General features: G+C 49.1%; 1 protein-coding gene across 1 annotated transcript in view; it reads left to right on the plus strand.

Annotated features, from left to right (window-relative positions):
* LOC112409977 (protein WWC3-like) overlaps nucleotides 1-25696 on the plus strand; it is a 120859-nt gene that overhangs the window by 20323 nt on the left and 74840 nt on the right. The window contains 2 exon segments of the mRNA XM_024760363.1: nucleotides 20691-20800; nucleotides 24388-24591. Coding sequence (XP_024616131.1) covers nucleotides 20785-20800; nucleotides 24388-24591 — 220 coding nt within the window. The 5' untranslated portion in view covers nucleotides 20691-20784.

Raw genomic sequence — 25696 nt, forward strand, 5'->3', positions numbered from 1 at the left:
GCCCCTGGATATCCATTTTCTTCCCATTTTTAAAGATTGAGGTGAAATTCACATAACATGAAATTAACCACTAACCATTTAAAATGGTTAATTCAGTGGCATTTAGTACATTCAGTGTTGTGCAACCACTGCCCCTGTCTAGTTCCAAGATATTTCCATCAGCGAAAAGAAAACCTTATACCCATTAAGCAGTCACTCCCCATTCCTCCCTCTTTCCAGCCCCAGGCAACCACTGATCTGCTTTCTGTCTCTCTGGTTTGCTGATTCTGGACATTTTTCGTAAATAGAATCATAGAATGTATGGTCTTCCGCGTATAGCGTAATGTTTTAAGGCTCACCCATGTGGTGGCACGGATCAGGACTTCATTCCTTTTCAGGGCTGAATCCCATTTCATTGTACGGATAGAGCACATTGTGTTTATCCCTTTCTTTGTTGATGGGCATTTGGGTTGTTTCCAACTTTTGGCTCTTGTGAGTAGGGCTGCTATGACACGCATGTACAAGTGTCTGTTTGAGTATCTGCTTTCAGTATTCTTGGGTATATACCTAGGAGTGGAATTGTTGGGTTATATGGTAATTTGATGTTTCACTTTTTGAGGAACCATCAAACTTTTTTTCCACAGCAGCTGTACCATTTTACATCCTCACTAGCAATGCATGAGGGTTAGTTCCTCCATGTCCTTACCAACACTTGTTATTTTCTGTTGTTGTTTGCTTTTTTGAAAAAACGACCATCCTCGTGGGTGTGAAGTGGTATCTCATTGTGGTTTTGGTGTGCATTTCCCTAATGGCTGATGATGTTAAGCCCCTTTCCATGTGCTTTTTGGCTGTCTGTATATCTTGGAGAGATATCTGTTCAATTCCTTTGCCCATTTTTTCATTGGGTTGTTTGCCTTTTTGTTGTTGAATTTTAGGAGTTATTTGTATATAACGAATACTGGACCCTTGTCAGGTATATGATTTGCAACTGGTGTCCGCTTTTGAGACGTTCTCCTGGTGAGTTCAATTAGCAACCAAGCTCAGGAACCACTGATCTGGACCAGTGATTCTTGGGGCTTCCTGCAAAACACCTGGGCAGCTTTCTGAAAACAAACAAACGCAGCCCCTTGGCCCCTAACCATGGGGTTCTGGTAAGCCCCCTTTCCCCCACAAACAAACAACTACCTGGTGAAACAGTAGTTTAGCTAAGGTGACTGACGACCTGACTGGTTAGGTGTCATCAAAACAGAGAATCCAGCAGCTCCATAAAGGATCAGCCGGCATCAGCTCCCCGCTCCCCTTTCTCCAGAATGTTCTGTGCAGAGCATCACACTCGCTCACATTACAGGATGGCCTGGCCTCCCTGGAGTACCACCAAGACTTGCCATGTCGTCAGGCCCCTCAGGAGGTGACATGTCATCTGCCTGTTTCTCCTGTGCCCATGGTAAGGGCACCTCAGCATTCGTGTGTAAGATGCTGAGCTGTGCGCTTACTGTTTCGTTTTGGTTTCTTCTGATGGAGAGAGCACGACTGGTGCTTGCGTGCGGTGTTTCCGCTTCAATCACGGCAATGTGGAATGTTGCGGTTTTCCACTCTGAAGAAAGTATCGTCAGTCTGTTGTCCCCCTACCTCATGACCCTAATTCCAAAGGAGGCTGAGGGCTTGGCTCAAAACTGAGAAGGTGGGATGGTCGTGGGATGGTTGGTGGAGCTTTCTAGTCGAAGTTCTCATCTGATAGGAGGCTGGGCATGGGGGCAGGGCAGGGCGTGCTCCCTAGGGCTCTCTGTGTCATAGGAGTCTGTTCTTCCGTTGACCTGGCATTGTTTCCCACAGCATCCTGCATCACCCTGGTGGGTCCCTTCTCGCCACTGGCTTCCCAGGGGCCGAGGCCCTGCCGTGTTCTTCCTTCCTGCACCTTCTGCTGCATTGCGCCCCCTGGCCTGCCCCGCCCATGTCTCCAGCTGGTCGATAGTGACTTACTTCCATACACACTTTGGCAACAGCGTAGGGACTCCTAAGAACGGGTTTTGATGGGCAGAAAAGCAGAAGAAAAAGGTCACCTCAGAGGGATTCAGTTCCATAGAAGAGCGCATGTTTTATTAAATTCCAAGTTAGGGCACGTGGTATATTTTGCTGGGCAGTGTTTATAGGATCATTTTACTTAAGTGCCGCATCACATTCACCCTTAGAAAGAAGGCAAAGGAAAGTCTGTTTCGAATAGTCTCCTGGTCAGCTGTATGTCTCATGCTTAGCACGTGCTCTGTGTACCAGTTTTAAAAATTGATGACTGTTTTAGAACCACCGTCTCCCTCTGAAAGAGGAGAAACTGACCGTGGGATGAGCGTGGCATTTTACTCTTTACCACATGCAGAAGCGTATCGTCGTGAAATGTTTTTAGTGCATGTATTTGGCTGGCAGTTTTCCGTTCTCTCCTCTTTCCCAGACAGTACACTGTCTGGGGCCTGCCCTCATCCCTCGTGTTTCCCAGAGCTTTTCTTGCACTTGCCGAGTGGCAATGCCATCACCCACCCCTGGGCTGAATAAATAATTATTTGATTAGAGTTCTAAAGGTATTTTAAATATTCTAGGTGGAATTCTCAGTTTGAAAAGCAGATGCTGCTTAAAGTAACTGATCCTGTGCTTCCCGTATATAGTTCCTGACTCCTCTCACCTCCCATCTTCCCTCTCTGTGGAGGTGCCCCCGCCCCCCAGGAGCCGGATGACTATTTACCTGTGAGAGCTTCACTTATACGAGTTGGCTCAAGCCAGACTTCAAGTTATAATTATCTAAAGAGCATTTAAATCTACTACTGCTCGGGCTCCCCCACAAATCAATGAGGTCCAGCTTCCGGGGTGAACCCACACGTCCCTGCTGATTCTCCTTGCAGCCAGTGTGGAAATCCACTGTCGTACGCACCCCATCTTGTTCACAGTAATGAATGAATATTTGTTGATGATTTCAATCTCATCATAAAACTCGGGCACATAAGCCTTGACGTGAGAAACCAGAAACACTGAGGTTTGTAAAGGAGAACGAAAGGTCGAATAGCTAGCTGTAAATGCCGTTGTGTTATTGCCTTGGAGCAGTGATGGGGCCTCAGGGTTTGATGTTCTGCTGAACCTAAAAATCACATATGTTTATGTTGCATCGCTTCCTACTCTGAGCTTCCATCGCCCTCTGTGTGCCCCTCCCATTGAGGGAGTTTGTCAGGTAGTGGCTGTTTGTTATTTATTTGCTCCCTGGCTGAGCTGAATTCCTGGAGGTTGACTCCTGGCACTTGGCATCTCAAATAGCTTTCCTGTAGTGAGTATTGAAACAAATGAATAGCCCTTTACAAATTTCTTAGAGCTTCTCCTAGGGTGGGGTCCCCGAGCTCTCTTATCCTTAGCCAAGATTACCTGCCTGCAACCACGAGCATCGTTTATACCAAGCCTCGTGCCTAGCTCTGCGTGGCAGGAGCTCTCTGTGCGTTCCGTCTGTTGGCTGGGCCATGCTGCAGGAAGGGTTTGCCCACCTCTGCACCTCACCTTGGCGTGGTGACTACAGCCTCAAACACCCACCGGCGCTGGGCCCCCAACCAAACTGCCAGATGTCAGAGGTCACAGGGAGTGGTGGGGACTGTGGCATGCTAGTGAGTGGCCCTTCCTAAGGGGATGGCCCTCATCAGCTTTAGCCGTTTTTGTCTTTGGGGACTCTTATCCCCATGTGCCAGCTCTTCCTATTTCTAAGGGAGTTGGAAATTCAGGTATTTGAAATGAAATCTGCTGAGGTTAAATGTCGGAAATCCACTGGGGTTTTGGTAGAATATCTGAGGGCCGACACTGCTAACCGGATAGAACACAGCTGCAGGCTGAGTTGGCCCTGGGACGGCCTTGGAGTCACGTGCTTCCAGCTCTCACTGTCTGGTTTGCCCTTCTTCTAGACAGAGGGAAGCAGGAATCCGGGGAGAATTCAGTGATGGCCGCACTTGTCCGATGGGATCATGGGGAGAGGAGAGGAGAGGAGAGGAGGCCGCTTTGGGTTCTGGGTAAACGCTCTCTCATACAAAATGGCTTATTTTATTTGTATAGACATCCCACAGTCCCCTCCGGCTCTCCACCTACAGTTACTGTTGTGTTTGAGTGTTTTCTGTATCTAGTCTTTTTTATTTTTGTAAGTAAAGAAACCAAAATGCGGTGATATATCAAGTAATTTTATAGCCACCCTTTCTCCCTGACCAGTAACCAAAGCCCTTCCAAGTTATTCCAGTGTCTTATTAAACACACTTTAAACCTTATCCCAGGCAGATCTCACAGGAGGAGAGTTCTGTTTTGCTGTTTGCTCCCTTGCCCACAGTGCCTGAGCAGAGCCTGGCGTGTGGTAGGTCCTCAGGGACTAACTATTACATGATTGTTGGTGGGCAGTAATTTATTGGGTCCCATCCTTATTGTTGGCCATTTGGCTTGTTTCCTTTTTCCTGTTATTGTACCTAGTACTGTGATGCCCCTCTTTATACATTAAGCTCTTCACCTATTTTAGATCATTTTTCATAGGTGTTGCTATTGACGTTTGGGCTTGGGTGATTCTTCACGGTGGGCTGTCCTGTGCACTGTAGGATGTTTAGCAGCATCCCTGGCCTCCACTTACCAGACTCAGTAGCACCTCCCCTCCACCCTTGTGAGAACCAAAAATGTCTCCGGACACTGCTAGGTGTCCCCGGGAGGCACAGTGTCCCTTGGTTGAGAACCACTGTACTAGTGGGATTAGTGAGCCAAAGTGTCAATGTATTTTAAGATTTTAAACCTTAAAATACATGCTGCTCGGAGAAAATACTTCAGTGAGCTGTTGTCCGCTGCCTCTCTCTACCCCATTTCACCCAGCCTCCTTCCCCTGGGAGATCAGCATCGTCCCACTTCCCTGTGACTCTGGAGCAGTGCCGTCCAGTAGAACATTCCGTGATGATGGACATGGTCCATGTCTGCCCTGTCCAGTATGGCAGCCACTAGCCACATACATTTCTTGAGTACTTGAAATGTGGCTAGTGCAGCTGAAGAATGAACTTTTAATTTAATTTTAATTAATTTAACTTCAAATAGCCACATGTGGCTAGTGGCTTCCTCAGTGGACAGTGCAGGAAAGCCCCTCTGTGTGGCACCCGCAAATCACCCACCCTTTCTCAAAGTGGCCCTGATGAGAATCAGATCAATAGCAGGTTTTGAGGTGACTTCTCCTTGGTTGGTGTTTGGTTACTGTTGAGTTCAGCTCCTTCTTTTGTTACCTTCCAGCATCCCAGTTAGTGAGGAAAGCAATCTAAGGAAATAAAGCCTAATTGAGATATGAAGGAACTGGGCTGCCCTCTGGCCCTCTAAGCCTGCCTGGAATGTGTTTGCCTATAAATCCTAAGGGGCCTGATTTGGGAATTCTGACTTGCAGGAGAGACCCGATAGGAGGACGGAGTTTTCCCTTAACTCAATCCGTTTGTTTCCTACTTTTCTAGAAGTTTCTTCCCCACTGGCCTATATAGATGAATTCTTCACCTCTTTATCCCTCCCTTTCGCCCTCCAACCTTCTGTCCATCCTTCATCCATCCCTCTGTCCACCTGTCCATCCCTCCATTCTTTTGTTCATCCTTCATCCATCCCTCTGTATATCTTCCCTCCACCCTCCCTCCCTCTGTCCCTTCCTCCCTCTGTCCCTTCCTCCCTCCGTCCCTTCCTCCCTCCGTTCCTTCCTCCCTCCCTCCCTTCCTTCCTCCCTCCCTCCCTCCCTTCCTTCCTTCCTTCCTTTCTTCCTTCCATTGATACTACTGATCCAACTGTTTATCCGTCTATCCATCCCTTCATCAATCCCTTTGTCTATCCTTCAGTCCATGCATCCCTTCCTCCATCCATCCTTCTCTCTGTCATTCTTCCCTCCATCCTTCCAGCTCTCCCTGTCACTCCATCCCTCCTTCCATCCATCTGATCTCAGTGCACTCCTGCTGTAGGGTCAGGGTCTGTGCCAGGTACTGGGGAGGCAAGACCTCTAGGATCCTTGACTTCGTGATGTGCACAGACTAGTTGGGGCGTCTGAAGGCACTTGCCCTTCGATGAAGATTCAGAGCAGAGTCTTGGGAGCAGGATTGCCTGGGCTCGCGGTGAGGTAGCCTCTGCAGGGAAAGGGGGCTGTGGATGCTTGGAGTGAGAAGGTGAGTCAAGGTCACTTCAGGGTTGAGAGCACTGGGCTGGTTTGGGAGAGGATAACAAAGACAGAAGGCCTGCATCATTGCGGTCTCATTCTCTGCGATTGGATTGCTGGGCCATGGTGTCCCAAAGCCGGACAGGCAGAGCCCTTTAGTCTTCCTTGGTTTCTGGTCCTGGGAAGAACTCCTTCCTTCACTTGTGTCCCCTGTGCCATCATGAAGCAGACCCCAGGCACATGAGGGGAGCAGTGTTCCAGCGATCGAGGGGCCAGTCCCATTTACCGTAACAGTGCTCTTTGGTGACAGTTCTGAGCTCTGCCCAGGTGGGCTCAGGCGCCGAGCGCTGGTGGCTTGGTCTTGGGGATGTGCACGGACAAGTTTGACAGAACAGATGTATTTCAGAAAAATCGCAGGTTACTTGTTCTAGGTGTTGCTTTCCGTTTTGTACACAGCAGCCAGCGGTCCTGCCCAGCCCAACGACCCCTGCTCCCCCGGCCAGGGCTCCAGGGGGGCGCGTGCAGCAGCTGTTGGCGTCCCTGTCAGCGGGGCTGAGGGGACGGTCCCACGGGCCTCCTGGTGGTGGGAGGAACCTCGGGAGAGGGCTGGAGCGTGGGTTCTGAGGGAATGAGCTGGAGCCCAGCCCGCGGCCATTCTGGGGGCCTGCACGCGCGTTTCAGTGAGGGCACTTGAGAGGCTCGGTGTAGATGTTAATGGCCTTCTAGAGGCTTTAGGGTGCAGAAAGTTCAGCCAGAGTGGCGGGGGCATGCGAGGGAGGAGCCCTGGCGTTGGCGTGCAGATGCTGACCGCTCCGGCTTGTGGCCACGCAGTGGGGAATTTCGAGTCGCTGTTGTCACGCAGTGTATTTACTCAGCTCCTCCAGGTGGGAACCTGGCCTCTTTTCAGTTCTGAAGGAGAGTTTGGGGCTCGCTCTTAAGCCACTTCAGGGGGCTGCCCAAGTATTGTTACCCACAGTCCTGCTCTGAGGATGTTTTAAACAATTTTTATGACTTGATATTGAGCAAAATGACGGAGTCCCTGCGCCAGTGCCTGCAGTTTGGGGGGCAGCTTCCTACGTACGGGACATCCTCACTCGAGCCAGTAACACCCAGCCTGCCTCGCTCGTGCCTGTGGTCCCCGCCCGAGCTGGCCCGGCAGGGAGGCTGCCGCAGAGGCAGCGATGACCCGTCCTGCCTCCTTGGAGAGTCTCAGGGGAGCCCTGCGTTGTAGAACCTTTACAGTGAGAATGAGTTTCCTGTCGGGCGGACCCACGTTAGTGCAGAGGTGCCTCCCAAGACCTTAAGCTCACCACCTTCCTGATGTCACATAGAAGGGAACGCAGCAGGGTCCCGGAAATAGCAGAAGTGGTTACTCCTGTTACCCTTCCCAGAGCGTTCAGCTCAGGTGTCCCCTCGCCATCAGCACTGGCCTGGTGAGTGGCTTCACCGCGACTCAAGGACCTGCCCCCGTCACTGAGGCCCAGCGCTCCTCGGGCCTCGACCTTTCCCGCCCAGCCTCTGCTCCCCCTTCCTGCTGTCCACTTTCTCTGTAGCCCGAGGGACCTTCCTCCGAAACAGATCTGATGCCCGCGCGCCCGCCTCCATTCCTCAGGCCTCCCTGCCACCTGCAAACTACAGCCTTGCTCTTTGTCAGGCCGGCCGGCTGTGCCTTCAGGGGGCGGGGAGGGGGGAGAGGCTTCCTTTCGCCTCACCTGTTCTCATCCCCCCTGCGTGAGGCCTGGGCAGGTCCCCCGTCCTCCCTGGGCAGGTCAGAAGCGGCCTTGGTGCTCCTCTCTCTTGGGCCTTGAACCCACCGCCAGTGAAACCGGCCCTTCCTCCAGGAGCTGTGTGTGCTCTCTCCCTGGTGCCTCTTCCCCTGGGCAGGGAGCTTTGGGAACAGGGTTCCCAAAACTGGACTTCCCGGACAGGCAGCATTTCGTGTATATATGAGGGCAGCATTTGGGGTATATGTGTAAACATGTTTTTCTAGGGAGGAGATCGATGGCTTATCTCAGATTCCCAGAGAGATCCAAGACCTAAAAGAACCGCGAGCACTTGCCATTCCCTGCATCCTTTCCTGGCACGTTTCTTCATCAGAGCTTGATGGGTGTCTGAATGTCTTAGATGTTCAGGCATTTTCCCCTCTGCTTTTGTTCATGGATTCAGATGGCGATATATGCAAAGAGGCGTCTGTAAAGAATGGAATTCTCATGCCCCAAAGAAAACAGATTAAGTGACTGCTAAAAAGTGGTGTGTATGTCTGGCTTTTTTTGGTGGGGGGAGGTAATTAATACAAAAAAGGGCGGGTGATAAAATCCTTTAGCTCTTACTCTTACAAGCCTGGCACAGGACTTCTGCAACTGGGAGCAGTACGCAGGGGCGAGCTCGATCTCGGCAGCATTTGCGAAGCTGAAACTGAGATCACAGAGCCGAGTTCTGTACCGTCTCTGCCGCTGTATGCCTGTGTGCCGCTTGGCTGAAAGGATGGCCAGACTGTTCCGGGTCGCCTCCCCCTGTGATGCCATTTCTAAAGAATGTTATTGTTGGGCCTCTTTGCTCTCCTTGGCCAGTGGTGTTTTCCTCTCGTATTTCAGTTGAACTTTCTTCTTCCGTCAATTGTTACTATTTCTTTTTTTTTTTTCCCCGAATCCTTCCTTAAAACCTCCTCTTTTAATTTTTAAATATCCCTTCCTGTCTGTGATATTCAGTAGTAAGTTAAGAACCAAATTTTTATAACACTGTATTTTATTCTTAAAGGAGTATTTTAAGTCTCTCTTCTATTGTTTTGGCCATACTAAAAATAAGAAGATGGCCATTAACTTCCCAAACTGTACTCTCCTCTGAGTAATCATCATTAGCAATTTGTCAGGAGAGTAAGGAGGATAAAAATTATTTAAAAGCGGAATGTGGTGCGTATATGAGTATCCTTATAACAGTGATACAGCATCTTTATTTCCGCTCTTTTCCTCAGGGATGGTGGTTCCTGCCTCACTGGCAGGAACCCTTTCATTTTTGCCTGGAATCCCTCCTCCGAGCTCGATGGGAGTGCAGAGAGCCGCTGGTGACCCGAGCAGGCTTCTCCCCCCTGGTCTTGCCACTTCTTAGGTGCCCGTCCCTGAGCTCAGTTTCCTCCTTAGGTAAAGTTGGGGTGGTTATGAGGGACACACCTTTTTAAAATTGTCGTGCTGATTAAAGAAGTTTCTCCCGTCCCTCTGAGCACAATGCGGGCTTTGCCTGGGGGGCTGGCGGCTGTGACTGCACACTTTCAGCAGTGTCTGCAAAACCTACAGGTGGTAGGCGGCAGCCCTGTGCATTAAACACGGTGGTTCCTGTGTGACTGGATGCAGCCACCTACAGGTATATCCTGCCTGGAGCGTTGCCTTGCCAGTTACTGCTCCGGAAAGTAGGAGACCATTCTGTATCACATGTGCAATGGAAAGAAAAGTGTCATGGCATAGTATGTACGTTCTACCCTTGTGAGGTATGATGTGCTCCAGTATTTTCTTTTTAAACCAAAACACTGATTGGGACCTACTCCATCAATTTCACTGCTCACTAATGGGCTGTGGCTGTAGCATGAGAGCGTGACGTAGAGTAACGTGACAGATGAATACAGAGGATTGGGAATGATGGTTTAGAGAATGTTTCAATATGTGTCCAGCTATTTGGAAGACGTCCAGGACATTGATCAGCCATGACTTAGAATTTGTGGATCAACATCGCCAGATGTGTGTAACAGTTTGACGTGAGTGAGATGACAGTCACCTACGTCCTTGGATTTTTTTTTCTTCTCCCCAGTGTTTCATATGACTTGGAGTCCTGACATTGTTTCTTCCTACTGTAAATGAAGTACTTATTAGGAATCGCAATGTGTGTGTGTATTTTTTTAACACAGCTTTTAGTAAGGTGTAATTTACATCCCACAAAGCTCACCATTTTAGTGTAGTTAAATGAGTTTTAGTAACTGTATGCAGCCAGACCACCATCACCAGGATGTTCGGTTTTAGAACATTTCCATCTGCCGTCCCCCACTCTCCCACTCTGGTCCCTGATAGCCACTGATCTGCTGGTCTGCTTTCTGCCTGTGTATTTTGGAATGCCTGCTTTTCTGGTTCCTCTTTATAAAAGGCAGGTTCCGGAAGTCACACTGTCCTGGGAGTTGTTGTTTCTCCACCCACCCAATGCTGAGAATCGCATTGGCTGGGGTTCTCCCTAGTGGCTAGTCGGCCTGGTCGGGAGCCCAGGGAGGAGGAGCCATTGGGGTCCATTGGGAGGGGGCTAGGTTCTGAGGGCTGGTCTGTGCATGCTTGGGTGGGCCCGGGGGCTTGGAGGGCAGCTGCAGAGTATTCGAAGGCCCAGAGCTGACTCTGGGTCTCCTTGCGAGGGCCGTCCAGCCTGTACTGGCTCTCATTCCTTAGTGCTGTGCATCCAGGATGCCATTCGTAATGCGACAAGCCCGCCTTTCCTATGGCGCTGGTAAACAGATCTCGAGCACCTGTTCCTCCCGTCCCCGAAGAGGAAGCGATGCATCCGTCACACAGCAGCCCACTTTCTTGGATCCAGTCTCTCAAGCCTCAGATCTGCACACCTGCTCATGAGCGTATTCTGTCGAGGCAGAGACGTGTGAGAACAGCTCTAGAACTGCCGTGGACATGTATTTGGTGGCAGGCTCCATTCGCCCTTAATCGGGTCTTGTCTGTGACTCACCCTGTGTGTGCAGCTGAGCACCTACTGGGGTGCGCCCTGGAGCTCTGTGGGGGCAGGTCAGAGCGGGAGGAGATGCCATTCTTGCCCAGAAGGAACAAATGCTACAGGAGATGCGATGTGAACAAATAACCACCTTCTACTTAGAGTTTTAATAACTGTCCCAGGAGGAGAGAGAAAGTGCTGAGGCTGGCCCAAGAAAGGACAGCTTACTTCCTGCTGGGGTGGGCTGGGTCTGGACAGGAGGAATCTGGGCCAAATCTTGGAAGACGCATCAGGATTTGAACAGGAAGGGGGCGGGAGGGAAGCATGGGAAAGGGAGAGAACGCTCCAAGTTTGGGAATAGCTGTTCCCGCGGGGCTTGCTGGGAAGGCGGATGGGCAGCCAGGGGCGGAGGGAAGGGAAACAGTTCCCTGCAGGATGTTTTGTGGTCTTAGAAACCTGACTCTTTCCAGATCCCCACCAGGGACTTGTAGAAGACGGTGTCTCAGGCTGGATGTTTCTTAAGTGGTCTCAGTCTCAGCCCGTGGATTTTGCCGTGGTCCTTCGTAGAATCAGACTGTCAGAGAACAAGTTGAGGTCCCGGAGCTGTGCTGTCCAGCGCGGTAGCCGCAGCCAGATGGGCAACTGGGCGCTTGAGATATGCGAGCCCAGCAGGAAGTGAGCTCACAGCGTAAGACACACACCGGCTTTCAGAGACTTCATACCAAAAAAGGATGTCAAATATCTCATTTATAATTTTTATAATCATTACATGTCAAGTTGATAGTATTTTGGATGTACTGTGTTAAATAGAAAATATTATTAAAATAATCTCACCTGTTTATTTTTACCCTTTTAAATGTGGCTACTAGAAATTTTTTTTAAATTAATTAATTAATTTTTGGCTGCGTTGGGTCTTTGTTGCTGCACGCCGGCTTTCTTTTTTTAGTTGCCACGAGCGGGGGCTACTCTTCGTTGCGGTGCGTGGGCTTCTCTCATTCCTGTGGCTTCTTTTGTTGCAGAGCACGGGCTCTAGGGCATAGGCTTCAGTAGTTGTGGCACGTGGGCTCAGTAGTTGTGGCTCGCAGGCTCTAGAGCGCAGGCTCAGTAGTTGTGGCGCACGGGCTTAGTTGCTCTGCGCCATGTGGGATCTTCCTGGACCAGGGCTCGAACCCGTGTCCCCTGCATTGGCAGGCGGATTCTCAACCACTGCGCTACCAGGGAAGCCCTAGACATTTTTTAGTTAAGTATGTGGTCGTCACTGTAAATATTTCTATTGGACAGCACTGCCCTAGAGAATTCTTTTTACTAACTGGGCTGAAGTTTGTCTTTATTTTAGTCTAAGTTGTATCATTAGAGCCTATATTTGAGGTGAACAAAGTGTTTTCACTTATCTCAGGATTGTGCACTCGATGGGCTTGACGAGAAATTCTTTTTCTGTCATTTTCAAGGTGGAAGACCGTCCTGGGTGAGGTGCTCAGGCAGGTGCCTGCGATCGGCTGCCCCTCTGGCTGTGGTTTCCTTTGGGTGGTAGACTTGCATCTTGGCCTGTGGGCAGCTTGCTCAGCCCTGCATCCTAGCATCTCAATCCCAGGCTTTTAAACTGTGTTCCACTTGTACAGTATTATTCTGCTACATCAGAATAATACTGACATTCCCCCAGTTTTTAGAGGAGAAAATAGCATGGAAGGAAAATGCATGTTTATGGAGTATGCAATAAGTCCCCAAAACCTTGATATTGGTTACAGCCTTTTAGCCCTACCACCCCATAGTAAAGATGAGAAAACTGAGGCACAGCCAGACAGTCATTTGCCCAGGCTCATCCTCACTAGTAAGTGCTTATAGTTGCCTCAGTTGGAAGTTTTTCCTCCCATGATGTTTTTACAAGTTGTTGCAGTATCTGTCCATTGTCAGCGTGATTCAACAAAACATACACTGTACGACTTTACACTTTTTCGGTTCACCAGTGTCTGAACCCGTGTGAGAACTGGTAGGATCGCTGGTGAGGTGGAGCCCCCAGGAAGTTTGCTGGTCGTCCGAAATACCTACTAGATTGGTTTGCCTTTGGACACTTTATTCTTTGCTGGAGGAAAGAACATCTTGCCAGAATTTCACCCCTGTCCACCCTGGACTCTCCCTTCCTGGTGGAAAGGCCCACACTCAGGAAACCATAGTGTAGATGAGAAGTGGACTTGGTCGGTAGAGAATCAGAACAGAGTATGTGGGAGGTCTTCAGGGACATTTCATCACGCACTGTGGCCTGCTGAACCACCTTTCTCCCTTGCTAGGATGTATCTGCCTAAGGAGAGCTGTTCGAGGGAGGAATGATCCCGTAGCACCTTGGCCTCCTAAGCCCTGTTTTTCTTACAATTTAGGCTTTGCAAGCTCAGTCAAATTCTAGTTTGCCCTCTTCCAGTTGTTCCTTGACTAGTAATTGGCTCCATTGTGGTTTTTATATGATATACGTTTCTGAAATTGGCCTGATTAGTTTATCAAACAGTTTAATGAAGACCTGTTGTATGTGAGGGCTCTGGCTCTCTAAAAAGACGAATTAGAGAAACAGAATCCTTTTTCTCAAGGAACTCACAGACCAATAGGGGAGGCAGCCATATCAAATAATGATTACAGAGTGATAAGTGCCGTCACTTATTACAAAGTGTTAAGTGCTCAGGCTTCTCATTGCGGTGGCTTCTCTTGTTGCGCAGCATGGGCTCTAGGCGCACGGGCTTCAGTAGTTGTGGCTCGCGGGCTCTAGAGCACAGGCTCAGTAGTTGGTGGCGCACAGGCTTAGTTGCTCCGCGGCATGTGGGATCTCCCCGGACCAGGGCTCGAACCCGTGTCCCCTGCATTGGCAGGTGGATTCTTAACCGCTGCGTCACCAGGGAAGCACCCAGACTGATAATATGTAATTAAAAAAAAAAAAATTTCTAAGAAGACAGTCTTTTCACATGGAAACCACAAATGTAATTCAAGAACAATTCTGAGACTCAACACTGAAATCGGGTCACTCGTGCTACAGTAATACACTGAAATGTCATTTGCAACGTTTAGACTGAGCTCTAGGTGTGGTTACTCTTTACCCTAAATTCTAGAATTGAGACTAGATGACAATTGCCAAATCAAGTATATGCGTGTTCTATAAATAATAAATGTGATTATTTGAGTGACTTTTCAGGACTAATGTGGCAGGCTTGTGGTGTGTTCATTGCTGTTTTAGCTTTGCTGTTTTTGTGTAATTTCAGGGAGTTTAGGGACCCACTCCCTGCTAAGTGAGAACCCGGCTCTTGGGTGTCAGTGTGCCACCATTGGAGCTGGAGAAGCACTGGCACAGCAAACAGGGTGTAATTCACCACGTAAATAACCACAAACAGCCAGGCCGTGTCCTGGCGGGCTCTGAGACTCGCTGTGAGCCACGCGTGCCAGAAAACGTGAGGGACTCATCATAATTTCTTGAGGATTGGTTTGGAATGAAATTGAGATGAATAGTATCCTAAGCGTGAATGGGAAATATAGAGATTATCTTGCTCCAGGAGACTGGAAAGTGTAGTACAGGCGCCATAGGATTACCCTGGCCTCCTTTTGGTAAAGAAAATGTGTTCAGAACCAGCGTTTACACATAGACACAGAGAACAGAGTACTGGTCACCAGAGGGGGGGCGGTGGGGGGAAGGGCTAAATCAACGCATGTCAACTGTATGGTGACGGATGGAAAGTAAATTTTTGGTGGTGAGCACGCTGTAGTGTATGCAGAAGCCGAAATATGTTGTACACAGGAAACTTATTGTTACAAATCAGTGTTACCTCAATGAAAAAAAAAGCCTCACCATTAGAAAGATTGTGTATCATCCAAATAAATTCATTTGCCTTCATGGATTGAACAAAAAGAATCAGTGCTCATGCTTTGCTCTCTTCTCTCTGCTCTCACCTTCTGCTGCCCACGTTTACTTTTCTGCAATTCAGGGCAGTCAGTGTCAGATATTCCAGCCCCTGAGCGTGGCCGGGAGGGAGGACATGGCTTTTGAGGCACTGGGCCATCGCCGCCGGCTCCACCCGCTGTCAGCCCTGCGGTCTAAATAAAGGATCTTGCAACGGGGAGGTGATCCTGGATGATCTGGGTGGGCCCAGTGTAATCTCAAGGGTCTTTCTGAGTGGAAGAGGGAGAACCAGAGAGACGGCATCCTGAGAAAGACTCTACCAGCCGTGGCTGGCTTTGAAGATGCAAGAAGCCGCCGCGGATGCCAGTAGTCTATTACAGACACTGGTTTTAGTTCACTGAAATCAATCGGACTTCTGATCTCCGGAGCTGTAAGATGACAAATGTGTTGTTTAACGCCACCAAGTTTGTGGCAATTTGTCACAGCAGCGTGAGGAAACTAATAGTGTCTGAAGCAAGTCTGTTGGAGGTTGAGGGGGAAGCAGGAAGGGGAGTGGATGGAGCTGGTCTCCACGCTGTAACCGAAGAGGCTGCACCCAGCCAGCATGACCCCGTGAGGTTGGTCGGATCACCCCCATTTTTTTTTTATGTTTATTTATTTATTTGGCTGCACCGGGTCTTAGTTGCGGCGTGCAGGATCTTTAGTTGTGGCCTGCATGTGGGATCTAGTTCCCTGACCAGGGATTGAACCTGGACTCCCTGCATTGGGAGCGTGGAGTCTTAGCCCCTGGACCACCAGGGAAGTCCCCACCCCCATTTTAAAGATTAGGAAACTGAGGCAGGCCCAGAGAGAGAAGGAATGACTCATGCAAGGTTTCATGGAAGTAAATGGCTCTCTGGGAACTGTTGCTGGCTGAGATGGCCCAGTGCCACTTCTTAAAGAGCCCCGCAGGATGCAGCAGGCAAAAGGGAACAAAAAGAAGCCCGTGTCTGTGTCCTCCAGCGTTCTCTCCCTTCTTGTGGACCAATTCTGGTAAGAACGGCCAGCAAACCATATTCATGTCCTCTGCTGAGGCCAAGAAGAGCCGTTTGTGAAGCGGGGAATCTACGGTGGGAAGATCTGTGCGGGGCGGTTGAGGGCAGGTAGAGCTGGCAGCTCCAGGTTGATGTCGCTCAAACAGGAGGAGACCAGTGAGAACTGGCCGCGTGGGGGCCTTCATGTCCCACTGCAGAGCGGACTTTGCCGCGGGAGGACACTGGTGCCCGGCTTCTCAGCTCATTGCACACTTCCCCCACAGCCTGAAAATGCCGGGGAGCTTACGCTCCCTACCTGCTTGTTCTTTGAAAGTGAAGCACGCTCTTGCCATCCAGATTTGTCCCGAGCCCTTGAACAAATGCATTCAAGATATCCCCCGAGGGTGATGAGAAAGGCCATCTCTCACTTCACTGGTAGGAGCGTATGCTGATGCTAAAGCACCTTGGCAGTATACATCAGGTGTTTGCTGTGAGCTCATGTCCGTGATTTACAAGAAAGAGCGGAAAATTGGAACATACCTAAATAGATGACTTGAGGTGTGCCTGGTAAAAAAGTTATGGTTTACTGCACATGACGGAAGGTTCTAACATGATAGAAAGCGATGGTGACAGAGGCTTAAAGGACATGAGGAAATACACAAATGAAAAAAATTAGTGTGTGAAATTGTATCTAGTATGATGTCAGCTGTGGAAAAATGTAGGAAAATAAGCTAAACCATGAATCCAGGGCTTCTGGATTTTAGGTGATTTTATTTCCTATGCTTTGTACTTTATGAATTTTTTACATTGACTTCACAGTAAGGAGAAAAGACCTTCATATCCTTCAACCCCATAAATTTACTTCTGGGAATCTTTCAAAGAAAATAATTGTAAATACAGATTACGAGCTATATGCACAGAGATGTTCCTTTCGTCATAGTTTTTTAAATTGAGATGTAATTCACATATACTGTAAAAATCACCATTTAAAGCATGCTGTTTACTAGTTTTTAGTATAATCACAAAGTTGTGCAACCATCATCCACTATCTAATTCCAGAACATTTTTATCACCCCCCAAAGGAAGGCTAACTCCTTAGCAATCACTCCCCATTCTCTCTTTATCTCCAACCCCTGACAACCACTGATCTACCCTCTGTCTCTATGAATTTGCCTGGTCTGGACATTTCTTGTAGATGGATGCATACAACATGTAGCCACTATGTCTGGCTTCTGTCACCCAGCCCAGTGACTTCAAGGTCCATCCATACTGTAGCATGTGCCAGTACTTCATTCTTTTTTTGTGGCTGAGTGATATTCCATTGTATAGATAGACCATGTTTTATTTGTCCATTCATCAGTTGATGGCCCTTAGTTGTTTTCACCTTTTGGCTATGGCGAATAATGCTGCTGTGGGCATATGTTTTCGTTTCTCTTAGGTATACACCTAGGTGTAGAATTACTGACCCATATGGAAACTGTGTTTAGCTATATATTTGAGAAATTGCTGAACTGTTTTCCAAAGCAGCTCTCATGAATATTTACACTAGTGGAGATTAGGAAATAGTGTATAGCTATCAATAGTAAGAGAGTGCTTAGGTAAAACGTATTAATCCCCTTAACGAACTGTTTGTAAAAATGCAAGTTATTTATTCTTAGACCGGGTGCTGGAGGTTCAAAGGCAGCTGAGACAGGGTAATTGTTCTCAAGGAGCTTAATCTATTCAGTTGTTCCAGGTGCTGTTTACAAATAATTTATAACAAGCTGGGACAGAATACTTAGGCTATAGTGTTAGGCCATCTTGAGTAATTTTTGGAGAGACTCAAGGTATGAATTATTAAGTAAACATGTTACAAACTTAAGTGGAAAAGGCAGGGGAGAAAATTGTGTATACTGTATGATCATGACTATGTCAGGAAAAGACGAATAAAGAGAACATATAGAAAAAAGATGGAGGAAGACACATCAAAATAGGAATAATGGTTGTTTTTGAGTGGTGGTGTACATGGACATTTCTCTCCTATTTAGGTGTATTTCCTAAACTTTGTGTAATAGAAACAAAAATACCCTGGGGTCTGTGTGTGGTGATCGTAGGAAGGAGTTGGTGGGAAAAATCTAGCATCAAGTTTTTGGGGAGATGAGAACTCAAGAGCCTGGACTGGCATACCTGTGGGTGACAGGACAATAAATTTAGATATCCTCGATGCTCTTATTGAAAATCATGCCCAAATTTGTCTACATACAATGAAGTTACAGCTGTCTGGAAGTCTGGAGCGTGTGTCATCCTGATAAACAGGTGGATGAAGCAGAAGCGCAGCATAGATGTTTCACGGTGTGATGGATGAAGCCAGGGAGTGGGTGTTTCTCCCTGCTGTCAGCTGCTTCCTTTGCTGCCTTCTTCCTGCCCAAGGGCCCCCTGTCCTTGCCTTCTAGTTTACCACTTCTGTCTTTTGGGAGATGGAAAACTTCTTCATTGAGCCTGTTCGAACTGCTGTCAAGTGAGTAAAAGGTCTCCAGGTGTGAGCCCTGTGGACAGAGGAGATGAACAGCAAGGACTTGATAACTTCTTCTCCTTGCTCGCGGTGCGAGCTGGACTCCGAGAGGCGTGACTCGTCATCTGCTTGCTTCAAAGTACTGATTCTGTGGATGATCATGCAAAGTGCATGCTCTGTTTAGAGAAGTGGAATCAGAGACGTACGGATTCTATATCAGGCCAAAATAAAATTTACCAAAATGGTAGATGTGTCAGTTTATTTTTAGAAGAAAGAGTATGGAAGTGTTATTTTACTTACTGGCGTTGTTTATTGGATAGAAAATTGAAAACTATGAACTTGCAATAGTTTTATAACAGTTGTGAGTTGTAAAGTAAATGAACTGGGCTCAGCAGCGCTAGAAGGTCAGGCTTCCCACATATGTATATATGTATATATATATATATATTTTGTGTGTGTGTGTGGTATGCGGGGCTCTCACTGTTGTGGCCTCTCCTGTTGCGGAGCACAGGCTCCGGACGCGCAGGCTCAGCGGCAATGGCTCATGGGCCCAGTCGCTCCGCGGCATGTGGGATCTTCCCGGACCGGGGCACGAACCCGTGTCCCCTGCATCGGCAGGCGGACTCTCAACCATCGCGCCACCAGGGAAGCCCTATACATATTTTTAATTAATTTATTTTACCTTTAGCTGCGTCGGGTCTTCGTTGCTGCACAGGGCTTTTCTCTAGTTGTGGTGAGCGGGGGCCACTCTTTGTTGCGGTGCGCGGGCTTCTCATCGCCGTGGCTTCTCTTGTTGCAGAGCACAGGCTCTAGGCGCACGGGCTTCAGTAGTTGTGGTGCGCAGTCTTCAGTAGTTGTGGCTCACGGGCTCTAGAGCGCAGGCTCAGCAGTTGTGGCGCACAGGCTTAGTGGCTCCGCGGCATGTGGGATCTTCTCGGACCAGGGCTCGAACCCGTGTCCCCTGCATTGGCAGGCGGATTCTTAACCACCGCGCCACCAGGGAAGCCATTCCCACCTATATTTGTCTACTAAATGAGATCATGTATGTCAGGATGCTTAGAACGTGCCCGTGCTTGGGCATCTTTCTCTAGGCTTATACGTGAATCTAGAATAGCAGAGTTGTGCTCAGGACTCAGTTTATCTTCAGGTAGCATTTGTTGTGGCTTGGTCCCATTCAGGACTTGAGTCACGCACAACAGCCTGCCGTTACCTGTTTGACTTGGAACCACGCCGCCACCACACCATTCCTGACCCGTAAAGGAACTGTGCTGCGGACACTGGTGTTTGGGGCTGGGACCGGCACTATGCAGTAGGCTCATCTTGTGATGTTGTGGGGTTTTGAGCGCATCGTATTTGAGAGGATTTCCATGGTGTGTTTTACCTTCTGTATATGTATTTCTGTTTTGATATTGACTCTAACTTCTTAAAACCATTATGTTTAAAACGAAGATGAGTTCAATCAGTGCCGTTCTGATAGTGTTTATCAATTTCTAAAAGCTCCTGGGAGAGACAGAGCTTTGTTGTCGAACCAGTTTGGGGAAATAACATGTTCAAGATTCATACTTGTCTTGTGGGGCTTGGCGTTGGTTGTGGTGTCTCACTTTCCTGGGGCCAGAGCCTGGAACAGAGATGTGGGAAGACTGAGTTAGTGAAATTTAGGTTATCAGATTCCCATGCATACCAGTCAGTGTGCATTTATAGAGACAACTGAATAGATAGCTGCCTGGACTCAGACGATTATAGGGGCGGCTTGTTTTATGCCACAGCTGTCTTGTCAATCAGTGTGATCGTGGGGTGTAGGGGTGGGGGAGGTTCTACTTAAACCCATCTGGAAAACCTTTCCTTTATCTATCTGTGTCAAGCCAAGCTTTCCTTGATCAGATTTACTTCAAGGAGGATACTTTGCAGTTTCTGATTCCTTCTGTGTAAAGAATACAGGCGGTATTTAGTAGGCATCTCCTTGTATTGTTACCATGCTTGTTTGGCTTTTTGCCTTTGGTCAGTGGTTAACATTTAACTCCTTCACTTATGACCACTGGTAGATGAAACTTACAAATACATTTTAGATACATTTAAGCTGTAATGTACAGAAGCTGAAAGTTGTGAGGGGGGAACAGTTGTCAGGGAATGAGAACATAGGTGCTCTCCTGTTGTTGTGGCAGAGCGACATTCCATTGTCATCACCTCATTAAACATACAGCTTGGAAGAAGATGCTTGTTTTACCTGTTCTGTAACTGTCAATATCTGTTTTTGCTGGTATTTAAAGTTGCACTGTGGGATAGTAATGCTTTTAACTGTGAGTGTACTGATATTGTTACTGATGATTATTGAGGCAAAGCCAGTGAGTTAATTTTCCAACCAAATAGTTGGAGCAAAAGCAGTCAATTAGATAATAATTTTGTATTGAAACCGAATTCTAGAGTCGATTCAGCAAACTTACATGAAATTGACCTCACTTTCAAATTTGCTTTCATAATTTTATTTTGCAGGATAACAAAGCCATTGACCTTTGCCGACTGTGTTGGGGATGAACTTCCGTTAGGATGGGAAACTGTATATGATAAACAAATCGGAATTTATTACATGGACCACATAAATAGTAAGTACAGCGGCACACTTGAGTTGTTACATATGAATGACTTTCCATATTGATCCCCCGGTAGCTAGGAACTCTTTGTAGAGTGAAACAATTGTTACTCTCCAATGCAGCATTAAACTGGACTTTTATCAGTGTCATCAGAAGTGTTGATTAGCTGAGTTCTTCAAAAAGTGAAGCAGTTGTGTAGCTACCTGGCTTGTGTGTGTTGCTCAGGACTGCATGGAATATGTGGAATGCAGAGTTTGAATATCTAAAAGAAGGAGTAAATTTCCCAGGCAGTTTAGTAATAGAAATCTCTCTCAAAATGAGAAGGGTGTTTCTGGCAGAGTGAAGTTTACAAGTTCTTGGAACAATAAATGCCCAAGTGGTTACCTTAACTTCATTTTGTCTTATTCCTTTGATTTTAGCTTTAATATACCAAACATTTTGGAGCTTTGTGAAGGGAGAAAATGATGTAAAGACCACAGCTAAAATAATGGGTCCTTGACCATGCCAGCCTTCTTGGTAGAATTGTCGGGAGCGGTGGTTCTCACCTGGGGCTGGTTTTGCCTCCCAGGGACACATGGTAGTGTCTGGGGCATTTTTCATGGTCATGCCTGGGAGAGGTGCTCCCGGCATCTGGTGGGTGGAGGCCAGGGATGCTGCTCCCCCTCGTGCAGTGCCCAGGACGGCCCCCCGAAGAGGCTGAGCCGCCTGGAGTGTCCGTGGTGCCTAGCTGACGCGCTGCTTCCCGCCCTCCTTGCTCTCTGCCGCCTCCTCAGCCTTCCTCCATCTGGGACCAGCTGGGGACCCATTTCTCTCTCAGATTCACATTTCTTCACTCCCCCCTTTTCATTCTAGCTGCCTCGTGTTTCTGTCATCGTCATTACTACCGGGGATCCGAAGTTCCCCTTGGTGTGCTTTCTGTCCTTCAGTTTGTTGAGTGCGGGGGAGGCCGGGGGCGGGGTGCCCAGCATGTGAGTGACGAAGCTCCTTCCACGCTCAGTCCCACGGCTCCTCCTGTCCCCTTAGTGTGATCGACCTGGGCTGGTACCTTTAGGGCTGATTCCTGCATTGTCACCTGCCGGCCGGCCTCTGAGTTCAGCGTTTGGGACTCTGAATGGCGAGGCGTCCTGGCTAGCTCCTGGGGCAGGGGAGTTTCCAATCCATACCCTCAGCCTTCACGTGACTGCGGCTCTCACCCAGGGATTGGGCAGGGGGGTGAGTGCCGCCCTGGCCCTGCTGCCCTCCCCGGCGGTTATGCCAGTGGCAGGAGGGCTTCCGGGTGGGTCCGCCGCCCTCCCTCTGGCCCGGCTGGCCCGGTGCCCCTGGGCTGCGTGCGGCCGGGCTGTCTGGCCCTTCTGGGCCACCTTCCCTGTGCTGTGGGCCTCTCTGGGCCCGGGCGGCAGTGCTGAACGGCACAGGCATCCGCCTTACACAACGTTTTTGGAAGCCGCCTACCTGCCGCTGAGGCCTCTGGCTCGTCTCGTAAACACCAATTGCTCCTCCCTCTGTGTCCCCTTCTTTGCCGCTGGTGTGCCTTGCTGTCCTGCTGGCTGAGTCACAGCGAGCGTCACAGAGCACCTCTGTATGCTGGCCACTCTTGAGGCCCTGGGGACACAGGAAAGTGAGACCCAGGCTCCACCATGAGGATTCAACATGACATGCTGGACTTGGCCATGAACGCGAAAACCGAAGAATCACCACGGACTTTCTTCCGGCCCCCTTGAGTATAACGGGTGACCCAGCACCATGGAGGATGTGACTGAAGACATCAGCTCCAGGGTCATACCACCTCCTCCCTCTGAGGCCTTCAGGGAACCCAACTCTTTTTTTTTTTCCCCAGGAACATAAAAGATTATTATTGTAACAATTAGTACATGGGCCAGAGACCCCATTCCAGAAAACTTGCTCCTGAGAATCTAACTCTTGATAGCACAGCTTTATAGCTCTCTAAAGGCACAGGACCTGGGGAGTCAGATATTAAGTTGGAACTGTGCAGATTGATGGTGACGTGAGGGACCAGAGGGGCCCTGCGTGGATCACCTGCAAGGTTCCCAAGACTCTCGGGTGCACTGGACAGAGTGCAAACGATGCCTGTCGGCCGGGGTGAGTCTCATGGCTGAATCAACGTCAGAGACATCCGGGCACTTATAACAGCTGTGACTCTGCCCGCGCCCCCTCGGCCCACTGAATCTGGACTCCGGGGCTAGGTCAAGACCCCGATTTTTGTTGTCTTTGTTTTTTATTTCCCCATGGGAGCTTTTAAGGCCCAGGGAGGCTTTCTAGGAGGGGCCCTGGGGTAGCAGTGTGAAGCGGGGTAGGGGATGTTGCTGGGAGGGGGGTTAAAAAGGAAGGACTTACTTGAAACATCCTAGCAGGTGCTGTGTGTGTATGGGGCAAAGATAACCTAAAATTTACATTTTTTAACCATTTTGATGTGAGCTGCACAGAACGTAAAGTTCACTGTTTAAAAGTCTGCAGTTCAGTGGCAATTGGTGCATTCACAGTGTTGTCCAGCTTCCACTTGTATCTAGTTCCAGAACATTTCATCACGCCAAGGTACAACCTTGTGCTTTAAAAAAGGCCATGTGTTAGAGAACCGGAGGCAGAGTTGGGAAGGTCACTTTGGTGAGCGCACGGAGGATGGCTTTTGGCGGGATGAGGCAGGCAGCCTGCGTGTTTTTGGAGAGAGATCGTGAGGGTCTGATTGAAGTAAGGGGAGAAGGAGAGAAGGCGTACGTCGGCCACTGTGATATGCAGGGGCAGGAATTGCCAGTGGTGGATGACCCATGGAATACTCTGTGTGGGGAGAGGAGCGCACGAGTCCTCTGAGGGCGAGTCCCAGGCTGGCTCAGTGGGTAGATCCAGAGGAAGGCGCTACTCAGAGGGGCAGGCGGGAGACGCAGGCGCTCGTCAGCGTGGCTTCCTCTGCTTTGCTTTGGTTTGTGTAGTGAAAGGGCGCTGTGTGAGAATGAGTTCTGCTTTGGACGAATGACTCAGAATTACTTTGCGTTTGTCCAGGTGGAGATACCTCTAGGAGGGAGGAGGAAGGAAAGGATGGGCGCTCAGGGGAGAGGTTGGAGCCGGAGGTGGGCGTGAGCCCTTACGGGAGCTGCTAGAGTGAGAGAGCCAGAGCGGAAAACGGGGGATTTATGGGAAGTCCAGGAAGAATGCAGAAGGACGTCGTCTGGCGTGGGAGGTGAGAGAAGGGGAGCGAGCCAGTCACGGGGACAGCAGAGCCCACAGCAGCCTGGCTTGAAGAAGGCAGGGAGAGGAAGCTTGGACGTGTGTCTTAGTTTGACAGGGATGACCTCCTTTGGGTTCATGTCCACTAACATTTACTTGGAGTGTGAAAAGTTGCCTGGTACCGTCTTCCCCTCCATGGAGCTATTGCATGTCTACAGAGCTTTCTTCTCCTCCCAAGCGTGGATATGTAAATAGGACGTGATCCGCACTCTGGGAGGTTCGTTATATAGACGCTTCCATAATGTACCTCCTGGTAGTTAATTAATTTTCTCATCGACTAGTCATATAACTGCATGATTATTGGTCAACGTAAAGATTTTACTTTGAAGTCCCTTATGTTCTTACCCTTTCAATTTCAGAGCTTACCCAGATTGAGGATCCCAGAGAACAGTGGAGGCGGGAGCAGGAACGGATGCTGAAGGAGTATTTAATTGTAGCCCAGGAGGCCCTCAACGCCAAGAAAGAAATCTACCAGATTAAGCAGCAGCGTTTTGAGCTGGCCCAGGAGGAATACCAGCAGCTGCACAAGATGTGCGAGGATGACGGCCGCTCGTACGCCAGCTGTGAGTTCACCGTCCCCCGCGGTTAACACGTGTGACTTCCAGAGCTGTCTCTCTGCTAGGCTTTTTGCAGACACTGAGCTTGAGTCAGGCAAGACAGCTTCCTAAATTTTCTAATCGCAGATTGTTAGGTAGTCAGCCTTCCACACTGGAATCCGACGGTCATTCACTACCGCTCCTTCAGCAAATGTTGATCAAGTGTCCGCCTTGTGCCCAGGCACTGCAACACGGGGGGAGCCCAAGAAAAGAGAGGCCCCTGCCCTCCCGGAGATTCCATGCGGGTGGGGAAGGGAGAAAATAAACAAGCGTGTTTCAGGTAGTGACACGAAACAGCCTCCTGGCTTCTGTTTGTCAGCGTGGAAAAGGGCTTCACCCAGAGATTTCTGCCGTTATTCCTGCTTGTCTGGGGTGGTCCCTGGGAAGGCCATACGATGGTTTTGTTGGTCCTGGATGGAAAGATTCAGGAGCCTCCACACATGTCAAGCCCCTGTCTCTTTGTAGCATACTTTCTTGGGCAAGACACTGGAGGTGGGGGAACTCAGTATAACGCGGGGAATCAGGGGAACTCTGTCTGTCCCTCGAGTGAGATGGGAGCACACTGACGTCTTCCAAAGGGGACCCCTCCGAGTTTTGGAGGCTGCCGGACGTGGCCTCCTGTTTCAGGAGGACTCAGCAGATGCTCAGGAATTGAATGAATCAGGTCCAGTCACAGAAGCCAAAGCCTCTGGTTACTGACCCAGTCAGTCACTTCCTGAGCCGGTCCCTTCCTGACAAAGTTGTCACGCATAACCGACCACGAGCAGGTGCTTGTGGCCGTGCCCGTCCCGCGTGCCGGTGAGCTTGGGGAGAGTGTACGAACTCGGTACTGCTAGGTTTTATTGTATAAAAACCTAAGTCTGGTTGAGACATGAGGGATTTAGATGTGACGTGACTGCCACGTTGCCAGGTATTTGGCTCTGGTGACACAGCTTTGAACGTTAAGGACGTGGTCAAAGCTTTATCCCGTTTTGCAGGTCAGAATGGAGTTGAGGCCAAGGGGCCAAACATCTTTTTCACTGCAGCATACAAGCTGTGAAGAAGAGAGCAGTGGGGGTGGGCTTTGCCTCCT

The sequence above is a fragment of the Neophocaena asiaeorientalis genome, unplaced genomic scaffold, assembly GCF_003031525.2.
Source record: "Neophocaena asiaeorientalis asiaeorientalis breed wild unplaced genomic scaffold, Neophocaena_asiaeorientalis_V1.1 scaffold827, whole genome shotgun sequence".
Classification (NCBI taxonomy): Eukaryota; Metazoa; Chordata; class Mammalia; order Artiodactyla; family Phocoenidae; genus Neophocaena; species Neophocaena asiaeorientalis.